Genomic DNA, 11,465 nt, shown 5'->3' with positions numbered 1-11,465 from the left:
TAGAGGGACTTCCAGAGTCACGCCAACTACTTGGTGTTCCGGTGGGTATTAATAGTGGATCGTGGCGTATGCCGACGATTTGGGGATATTTATGTCAGAGATTTTTCCCTCTGTTTTCAGCGACAATACAAAGGACGCGTTGGGAAAAGTGTGCTCGTGGGCTGCAAGATAACTCAGTATAAGTGCAATCACAACGGAACTGATACTATTTAATTCCATGAGAAGGATACCCGAAATCTATTTCATGAGGCCAAATGGACAAAGACTTAACTCCTTCTTAACTCCTCCGCTGAGCAAAAAGTACAATAGGAAGAAGGTTATTAGGATTTGAAGAACCGAATGTGCAGGTGCTAGTGATACTCTGCAGTCCTAGCTGGTCCTCCCCCTGGATCTTCATATTAAATACGCTGCATCGTGCAGTGCTGTTAGCCTCCGTGAGTTTCCATGCTAGGCAGCGAAGTCCCATGGTCATAGTAACATCCAGGGTGAAGTTCCACGGGAACTCTAGGTATTCGCAACCAACTACCCCACACATAAGAGGAATTTCACTATGGGTTTCCCAACTATTCAAAAGTCGATGACCGGCGATGTGTTGCGGGGTTACGCAGTAATTTTTGCCGTCAGATTTAGGATCTATGAAGTCGGAAAAGGAGTGTCCTTTTATACGCGCAGTATACGCCAGTGTATTTGAAGCGGAGGCATTGGCTATATTAGAGGTATGCATGCTGCAGCTCCTTAATTCAGAAGAAGGTTCAGGAACACGTAACAAGCCTCTGAAAAATTAAGACACTAAGCACTTCTTCCATCTCAAATTCCACAACTTTTTAAAGTAAGGACTAGAAAGGCTCCTTATAGATGCACGATTTCGACAAATTTAACTTGACAAACTAAAAACAAAATACCTAAATTGAGGTTTCTCCAATTTATTATGAAAAAGTATATTTTCTCATTGACTGTAATATTACGTCTGACTAAAAGCATTGCGCGAATCTTCGATAGAGCGAACATAATCAGTCAAAGCCAGAATTGCACTGAGGATTGCATACGGTTCCAAAACTATGGGGAGGCATGAATCCCATTGGAAGTCATCAGGGTATACCACGCGGAGAATGTAAACATAAGGTCTAACGATCGCATGGTCTTGTATTTCATAGTATTGGTATCCATATTGAAGGGTACCGGCGCCAAATAACTCCAGAGAATGTTCGGAACGTTTGGTAATTGTAGTGGTTTATAAGCATATGCACATAATGATCGAACCGATCATCATTATCATCTTCAAGCGTGATCATCACTAGCATCATCTCCACACCATGGAAGCATCATCAGCATCTCACCTGAATCGTCTCTTCTCAAGCATCATTTGATATATTTTTTATCTTTTTCACGTTTGTTGCGATTGTTGCTATTACTTTTTGTTGAGATTGTTAATGTTGTTGGTGGTGTTGTTGTTGGTGGTGTTATTGGTGGTGTGATGCTGCATCTGCTATTTATTACTATTACTTCTGATATACAGAAACACGCTCGCCAAATCTACGAAAAGTGATCATTGCGCTGTAGGTATATAAGAGCAGAACTTTTATTTCGAATGGCATATTACTTCAAACAATTGAATCAATTGATCATATTCCAAAATAGTCTCTAAGGAGTCCAAAAAAGGAGATCAATTGTTATCCTTTGATATTTTGTTGTGATCCATTTCGAAAGTTAGTTTTCGTGTTCGTGTTCTCCATTAAGTGCAACAGTGTCTGAAACTTTCCTGTGTCATCTAAAGGACTAATATTAAAAAGGATTACAAAATGAAATTGGTAAGTGTTAGTTTGTGGTTAGGAATTAGTAGTGATATTTCTGTGCAATTACCTTCAATTTCTACCTAATATCAAATTTGTCCTTTACTGGGACAACGAACTATTTCGGAAAAGTGTGATTTTAAATTTCTTTAGAATTCTGAAGGACAAATATTTGCTTTCAAGTTGATTGGTTCATCTTATTTTATCAAGCGTATCCTTTTTACTTAAATGTTGCTAAATTTTGTGAGTTAATGATATTTTTACCAACCCAGAGGTATCCTAAGAAAATCAAAGCCCAAAGTAGCTATCGTGCCCCGAGTGGTTTCGCTTCATAATATCCTTCTTTCGAAAAGATTTTCCTTTTCTTCCAATTATTATACAAACTTCCTTTTTAATTATTAAAAAGTGACCAACACAGCAATTATCAATACGAACGCTTTCCGCTATAATCCATAGTTATTCAACCAATCCCTTTTCTTTTCTCCTGTTCAGCACAGAGGACAGGAAATTATCACCATTTTTAGATATTTAGCTGTCCTGAATCTTCCGCAAATCCTTGTTACTGGCTATGTCAATCAGTATTGTATCAATTGTAGTAAATTTTACTATAATCCGAGCGATCTTGGTTATATAAAACACCCAAAGTGTACTTGAGATACTTTCTCTTCTCTAAAATATTAATCTTGTAATAATCATATCAAAGTTTTTCTAAAATCTCTCTAAAATCTCTCTCAGATATCAAGATTTCTATCTTATCTAGTTAGATTGCCATTATTAATTATTGATTATATTAAAAACTTCAAAACTAAATGCCTCAATTCGGTTCTTTCCAACATTTCTGCCATTGAGAATCAAAATTCACTCTCCATCTTGCACCTGATTGTCATTGAATCGTGCAATCTGCAAGAATTGCAAATTAATACAATTTACTATCTAAAAAAAATCTTTTGAATAGTTTCAAAGTAAATATCACTCATCATAGTCCAAAAAGTATAAGACGTTTGGAAAAGATATTATAATTTAATTGATCAACTTCCTTATCAGCAAACAGAACGCAGGTTAGACGCTTGGGAATACGAGGAAAACCGCTAAAAAGGTTGCTACGTTAAAATCTCAAAATATAATTCAAGTTTGTTTTGCTCTAGATACTTTTGTTTCAAGCAGTTTTTTCTCAAACTTTCTGATATTGTATCTAAAACAATTAATTAATTTGGCGATAACCCATCAAATCGTTCACCGCTTCCAAGTAAATGATCTTGCGTAATTGTCACACCCCTACTTCATCAACGGTGAAATTGAAATCATTTCAAGCCATAAATCTGTAATTATCCAAGGTAATTTTGTCAGTTCTTTATCCTTTTTTTTCTTGAGAGAGTCAGCGGGAATAGAAAAATGGCTACAAAATGACAATACGCCTAGAAATGCTACTGCATTTGATTTTCCAATCTTTAAGGCTCGAAACCAATTAAACACGAAGACTTACTCTTTTATATGGAATGTGCGCTGCTCCCAGGGCAGAGGTGAAGCAGCATCTGATGAGTTGCCTCGGCCCTGGACGAAACCGTCAGTCAACTTTTTTTGAGTTAAACCCCGAAGTTTTCCAGTTGACAGACGAGACGATCAGTCAACTTTTTTGGAAAACTTGGGTGTTTAACCCAAAAAACAGGAGTCCCTGGACTACAAGAGAGAAAGTAAGTTGTTTCCCATATGGTCCGTTCCGTCATCAAGTGGGTGCGGACTCAGGACTCCTGGCATCCTCAACAAAAAAATGGAGTATCTTTTCGAACAAAAATTCAGGCTCTGCGTAAAACATGATTTGATTTACCAGCTCCTTCCATATTTGCATTAAAATATTAAACGAATTTGGGATCAAAATGACCCTCTACTTCCTACGCTCCCTAAAACAGGATTGTCCTGAATAGATCTTCTCAATAATGGAAAACCAAGATGCCCTTTTACAGTGTAAATCTTAATCTTAAGCAAGAGATTCAATCTCATCTTATTTACATGCTTACCAGCCCTAAGGCTAGAGGGGAGGCAGCGTCTGATGAGTTGTATCTGCCCTGGACGAAACTGTCTATCAACTTTTTTGAGTTAAACCCCCAAGTTTTCCAGTTGACTGACGAGACGATCAGTCAACTTTTTTGGAAAACTTGGGTGTTTAACCCAAAAAAAACAGGAGTCCCTGGACTATAAGAGAGAAAGTAAGTTGTTTCCCATATGGTCCGATCCATCGTCAAGTTGGTGTGGATTCAGGATTCCTGGCATCCTCAGCAAAAAATGGAGTATCTTTTCGAACAAAAATTCAGGCTCTGCGTAAAACATGATTTGATTTACCAACTCCTTCCATGCATTAAAATATTAAGCGAATTTGGGATCAAAATGACCCTCTACTTCCTATGCTCCCTAAAACAGGATTGTCCTAAATAGATCTTCCCAATAATGGAAAACCAAGATGCCCTTTTGCAGTGTAAATTTTAATCTTAAGCAACAGATTCAATTTCACCTTATTTACATGCATACCAGCGCTAAGGCCAGAGGTGAGGCAGCATCTGATGAGTTGCCTCTGCCCTGGACGAAACTGTCAATCAACTTTTTTGAGTTAAACCCCCAAGTTTTCCAGTTGACTGACGAGACGATCAGTCAACTTTTTTGGAAAACTTGGGTGTTTAACCCAAAAAAAACAGGAGTCCGTGGACTACAAGAGAGAAAGTAAGTTGCTCCCCATGTGGTCCGGTTCGTCACCAAGTGAGTGCGGACTCAGGACTCCTGGCATCCTCAACAAAAAAATGGAGTATCTTTTCGAACCAAAATTCGGGCTCTGCGTAAAACAAGATTTGATTTACCAACTCCTCCCATATTTTCATTAAAATATTAAACGAATTTGGGATCAAATTGACCCCCTACTTCCTACGCTCCCTAAAACAGGATTGTCCTGAATAAATCTTCCCAATAATGGAAAAGCAAGATGCCCTTTTGCAGTGTAAATTTTAATCTTAAGCAAGAGATTCAATCTCATCTTATTTACATGCTTACCAGCCCTAAGGCCAGAGGTGGGGCAGCGTCTGATGAGTTGCTTCTGCCCTGGACGAAACTGTCAATCAACATTTTTGCGTTAAACCCCCAAGTTTTCCAGTTGGCTGACGAGACCGTCAGTCACGTTTTTTGAAAAACTTTGGTGTTTAACCCAAAAAATAGGAGTTACTGGACTACAAGAGAGGAAGTAAGTTGCTCCCCATGTGGTCCGGTCCGTCATCAAGTGGGTGTAGACTCAGGACTCCTGGCATCCTCAGCAAAAAATGGAGTATCTTTTCGAACAAAAATTCAGGCTCTGCGTAAAACATGATTTGATTTACCAACTCCTTCCATATTTGCATTAAAATATTAAACGAATTTGGGATCAAATTGACCCCCTACTTCCTACGCTCCCTAAAACAGGATTGTCCTGAATAGATCTTCCCAATAATGGAAAACCAAGATGCCCTTTTACAGTGTAAATCTTAATCTTAAGCAAGACATTCAATCTCATCTTATTTACATGCTTACCAGCACTATCGTGAGTATTCCGAAGATCGGACCCATTTGTTATGCCTACAACCATCGATTAGGCAACAACCAATACAATTCACAATCGACCATTCTATTTCACACAATTCTTCTAAAATATCACGACAACAAGAACAATGCCAGAGCATATTCTGCGACATAATTAAGATGACATTTAACTGGTGTCTTACTTTTTTTTCTGCTCAAATATGTCCATGATACGTGCAACATCCAAAACACATTCCTCACCTGATCTAACCATGTTGCCATGATAATTGTGAAGGTGGTACCCGGTCTTCCACATACCTCCTTTAACTTACCTTCTCCGATTAGGTTACCTACTTACTAGTTAAGTATTTAATGAAAATGTACCCCCGATACCTGGTATGCTGGCTGGTTCCATGCGGGCGACAAGGAAATCGTGATCGTTGGAAGCATCAGCAACGAAAGGAAAATCATCGGAAAGTGCATCCAAAGTTATGTCACGATCAGATAGTCACAGAATGAGGGCGAATCTCCATGACTTTTCCAAGTTCCATAGGTGCCTGGTCTGGCGTGCCTAAGACATATAACGTGCCGCTAAGTAATTGTCGCACTTAGGTCTCGCGAATCGGGCGGTAACCGCTTGGGATTCAAAGACCATGCTCACGAGTCCTCAGCCGACTTGTTGCGTAATATCTTCAGTACGAATTTCGAAGATCCCACTGACCTTGTTTCGGTTCCAGATGGAAAGACATCGTGGAAGCCTGCATCCATTGCTGAGTCATATAGATCCAAAAACATTATGATCTGCAACCTGTTAAGCCCAAGTCGTGAGAGTTCTTCCTGCGAGTGGGTGCGACAGATCCAGATAACTGATCTTCACTGAACTTAAGAAGAATCACAGCTCTCCCGTAACCCAGCGCATCTGCTTCATCTGCCTGACAGTGTAATTGGGTAGCGTAACCCGTCTCAATCACAACTCACTCTTCACTGGTGCCCTGGTTAAATGTTGAGTATCATTTCTTCCTGCTAATCACGCTATGACTTGGCGCTCGCGCAGTCTACGCTATACCCAACCAGAAAGAAGGCATCAACTGCAACCTCATATTGGCGATGTTAACTAATTAACGTTAAAGACATCGCGATCATATCAGATCATTGACGATTTATTTGAAGTGGGCCCAGCCTCCTGCTTCATCTTCATGGGCAATCTCTTTCTTGGATGCTGCAGCAATTGGATATTTAGTGTAGCACGATCAGTGCGATCAGCTGAAAGTAAGATCTGCTATGCTCATGACTATTTCGGGGTGCGATTATGAGCGTTCAGATTCGAACTTTCGGGAGCTGAGTAGAGTGAAGAACTGCAGAGCATCTTTGCGGGGCTCTTGCATCATAGATGCACAGATGAGATGTTTCGTGACCAGCAATCTGACAGGTGAATTGTGTTCGCAGAAGACGACAATAATTCGTGATGTTAAATGCGAACAATATGGGAATTTCATGATGTCGAACTTTTTATCTTTGAAGAATTAACAATTGGTAGGGAAGGAGAGATCTTAGTACTACAGCACTTGACTATGTACTCATTTTTAAATCTTCTTCTTCTTCTTCTTTTCAGTTCGTAGTAGCATCCCTCATTGCTTTGGCATCTTGCGCTCGTTTGGACAACAACTACCTCCCACCTCCAGGAGCTTCCGGTGCTGGTGGTGGTCCAGGTCTTTCTACTCCTGGATTTGGAGGACGTCCCGGTGGAGCAGGAGGTCCAGGAGGTCATGGTGGAAATCAAGGACTTGGAGGATTCGGTGGTGGTCCCAGCGGACCAGCTCCAGGAGGCTTCGGTGGCGGTCGCCCCTCAGGCCCATCTGGATCAGGTGGACCATCAGGCCCACAAATTGAAATCATCTCATACGAAAACGAAAACTACGGAGACGGAAGCTACAAATTCAGTTATGAAACCGGCAATGGAATCAAAGCTGAAGAACAAGGAGAATTGAAAAACAAAGGATCAGAAAACGAAATCCAATCTGTTATGGGTTCATACTCCTACACTGCCCCAGATGGACAATTGATTACCGTCAACTATGTTGCTGATGAAAACGGTTTCCAACCACAAGGTGATCATTTGCCCACCCCACCACCAATTCCAGAAGCAATCCGTAAAGCACTTGAAGCCACTGCTGCTGCTCAAGGAAACGGTGGTGGTGCCGGATACCCATCTGGACCAGCTGGAGGTCGTGCTCCCTCGGGCGGCTATGGTGCACCAAACCAACAACGACCAACTGGTCCAGGGGCTGGAAGCTACAATCCTCAATCTGGATACAACTATTAGTCTGCTAAAACGGATCTGACTTTGATAGTATCTAATTTTTAAGATTACTATATTCGTAATTTATTGTATAGAAACAAGTTTCAGCAGCGCAATATGTTCACTCATTTCACGTTCCCCAAGCAATAACCGAAGGGATTATTTCCAAAAGGAATAGTCTAAACAAATCTTAAAGCTGATTCGACCAATCAATCAGATACGCTTTCCTTTTCAAAATAATCCATTCATTTATAACCAGGACAACTTGAATGAGTGAAATATATTAGATCTCGAGCGAAAATATGTTGGATTTATCAATGAACCTGCCATCTCATCAACGAAATCGGGCATCTTATGAGTTTATGTTACAAAATATCTTATCTCGTTAAGACACCGGAAAGTGTTAGGCTAGTGAATGATTTGCTTACATACAAACGAATTAATATTTTAATATTTTCAATGATGCTATAAGGACACGCAGATTTTATCCTGTCGTGATCGTATTGATATTTATTTGCGTTATTGTAATTTCCTTCTTTATTATTTTTATATATAAATGATGAATAATAAAAGCAATGTTTGAATGAAAACTGAATATTCTCTTTGATCGCTGAACTAACCCAGAAACACCGGGGTAGATCTACATCTACTAAAGGCAATGGAGCCTAGCGAAGCCTGGACCCCATGATGGCGATCAAAAGGTAGTATAAGTCCCAGGGCAAAACTTGGATGGGTACCGAAGGAAGAAGCACAAAACCGGGGAAACCCCTCCTCACCCAACACCAACATCTCCATTACCAAAACCTATCTCCACTTCCACGTGGTGACCACTGGGAGTTCTTTCTTAACGAAAAGCTGCAGACGGAAAAGGATGAATCCCCGCCTAAAAACAGGAGAAATTGTACCAACCGGTCCTCCAGTTGAAGTACCAACTAGTCCTCCAGGTCGGGGGGTGGGGAGGGCTGACAATCCTACACGGAAAAGCGATGTTACGAAGCCACGAAAGGACCCTCTGGCAGGATGTAATTTACAACGACAAACCCGGCAGCGAAAGCAAAATAACCATTTGCGCATATTCTCATGAAATGTGCGCTCCCTGTACCGACCGAATGTTGCTCAGCAGCTAACCGACACCCTGTCCCAATATAAGTCACTACATCATATATTATAGCGGACATCCAATAAACCATGTGCTCAGAGTAGGTTTCATAGTCAGCCAAAAAATGAAACCTCCGATTAGCCTCATTAACGTTCACCCCTACAGAGGAGAATGGAGACTCGAAAATGGATACCGCAGTTGAGCGGACCTTCGAAGTCTGTCCCAAATATGATATCAGAATCATATTTGGATACTTTAACAGCCAAGTAGGACGGAATTCGTATTCAGGCGATACGTTGACTCCCATAACTTACATAAGGATACCAATGATAATGGATTCAGTGGAAAACGGTCCACATCCAAACGTGGGCCTTTCCAGACGGGACCACATTCAACCAAATTGACCACAGACTGATCGAACACCGCCACCTCTCAGCCCTGATGGATGTCAGAACATATAGGGGGCCAATATAGACTCGGATCAGTAGCTCGTTGGCATAGTGCTTCGGGCTCGAGTTACAACACCATCTACAATCCCCTCTGACAACCAAGTGATAGTGAATACTGAAGGTATCTACAAAAAGCCCTCCGCAACAACTATAAGGAGAAATGGGTGCCGCAATAACCGCAGGTAATAGATGTCCTGGAGATGAAGCATCAACAAATGATCTTCACAATCACTTGAAAAGGGTTTTAATTGATACGGCCACAAACATACTTGAGGGCCTATCACGAACTCCTTCGAGTCGAGAAGGGACTTCACAGACGGAAAAACCAGCCGGAACCAACAAATCTCTGAACTTGAAAAGTACAGAGAGCAACCGCATCAAGCGCGGAAGTTTCATCAACAAGTCTACAGGATAAAGCCATACACCTCGATGCTCATCCTGCCGAAACAAAGGAGGAAATATAATTTCTGAAAGAATGAGCATATTGGACACATTAGTTGAGTATTTTGATGAACTGCTCAAGAACCAGAATATCGGCGAGTTGGAGGTCCTGCCAACTGAAGATGACGGACTGATGCTGCCAAACATGGAAGAAACAGTCCGTGCAATCCACCGGCTTAAAGGTCGCCAGGAGCCCATGCAATTACAGCCGAATTGGTTAAATATGGAGACGACCAACTACACTAAGTGGCTCATCGACTGATACTCAAGGTGTAGGACAGCGAATCATTGCCTGACGATTGGCAACGAGGCATAATCTGCCTCATACATAAAAAGGGGAACATCACGCAGAGCAGCAATTATAGATGAATCACATTGCTGAGTGCCATCAATAAGATATTCTCCGCTATTTTGCTAGGCCGGATAGCCCCATACGCCCAGAACATCATTGGCCCATTCCAAAGAGACTTCACTCCAGGAAAATCAGTAACAGATCAGATTCTCCCTCTATCGCCTATGACAGCGTAACCAGGGGGATGCCGTATCGTGTGTCCTCTTTGACCTGGCCCTGGGAAAAGTAGCTCTAAAGCCAGAGGCACCATCCTTTTCAAGCTCGCCCGACTACAGGCAACGTCAACGCCAAAAAACCAAAGAACGAACAACATCGATTCGCACTGGTCAAACGAAAACAATGAAGATGGAAGACTACAACTTTGAGACCATTGAAAATTTTACCTGTCTAGGGTCGGAAGTCACAACTGATAATAGCTACGCTGATGAAATCTGCGTACGGTTTTTGGCGTCCAGCAGAGCCCTTTTCAGCTTACAAAAACTGTTCTGCCCAAAAACGTCCCACCATAGGGTCAAAGCTCTTACTGTACAAGACTGTGATCTTGTCAGTCCTCCTTGGGTTCCTAGCGAAAAAAATTGGGAACCTTTCGCAGCGTTGGAGAGAAGAATCTCCGATGAATTTTCGCCACCTACATGAGGATGGACGATTCCGTAGCCTACATAACGACAAAATCTATGAGCGATACTTCCACCACTTGGTTGTGGATAAAATCCAACTCACTTAATCCATATGGATGAGGATGATCCAGCCTGGAAAGTCTATAAGAGCAATATCTACGGTAGAAAGAAAAAGACGTGACAGACCCTGCCTAAGATGGAGCGATGGCGTAGACTAATTCGCCAGACGATGTTTAGGGATATCGAATTGGTGGACCTCGGCCCAAAACCAGGAGGTCTGGAGTTGCTTGTTAAGGCAGGCCTAGACCGAATACCGGTTGTTGCGCCGTTGATAATGATTTTTGAACAAGCGCGTGAATGCGAGGGTCGGCAGCTTCTTCAAAAATGAAACAAACGGGAAGCTGGTTCTCGGATATAAAGGTTTTGTGTTCATCTTATGTGGAAAACTTTCCATGAATATTTTTCCTTTTGTGTATGGCTAAAAACACATTTTGAGCCCTAATTCCTCCATTTTCAACCGATATTGAATATCAGACCGATTTCGGAAAGTACTAATTGAGCCCTTTCATTTTACACCCTCGATTTACATGTATGGGGATGGGGGTTTATTCAAATAAACCTCAATCAATGCACGGTCCTTCAGGATTTACTCAAATAGACCACTCACGAATCCGAGGTGGAAATTGCCATCGCTACCGTACTCTCTAGAAACCGTCACGGTGGCATACGAGTCACAGATTCGACTAGTGGAGCGGCGATATGGGAATGCGGTCGACGGACCATACAATGTGCTTGGAATCAGACAGCCAGCGGCTTTGTGTGAGCGAAAATAAACCGGGTATATGTGTACAGTTGTTACGCTCCACCAAGTCTGACACTGTTCG

The 11,465-nt window shown here is 41.7% G+C and overlaps 1 protein-coding gene across 1 annotated transcript; it reads left to right on the top strand.

Annotated features, from left to right (window-relative positions):
• The first annotated feature begins 1,585 nt into the window (after nucleotides 1-1,585).
• LOC119646434 (pupal cuticle protein 20-like) lies at nucleotides 1,586-7,878 on the top strand. Its single transcript, XM_038046884.1, has 2 exons — nucleotides 1,586-1,808; nucleotides 6,937-7,878. Exons 1-2 carry the CDS (start codon nucleotides 1,800-1,802, stop codon nucleotides 7,645-7,647), a joined length of 720 nt encoding a protein of 239 aa, XP_037902812.1. The 5' UTR covers nucleotides 1,586-1,799; the 3' UTR covers nucleotides 7,648-7,878.
• The last annotated feature ends 3,587 nt before the right edge of the window (nucleotides 7,879-11,465 follow it).

This window comes from Hermetia illucens, chromosome 1 (assembly GCF_905115235.1).
Source record: "Hermetia illucens chromosome 1, iHerIll2.2.curated.20191125, whole genome shotgun sequence".
Classification (NCBI taxonomy): Eukaryota; Metazoa; Arthropoda; class Insecta; order Diptera; family Stratiomyidae; genus Hermetia; species Hermetia illucens.
The sequence above is the reverse complement of the archived record's forward strand: the minus strand, read 5'-3'. Positions and strand labels throughout refer to the sequence as shown.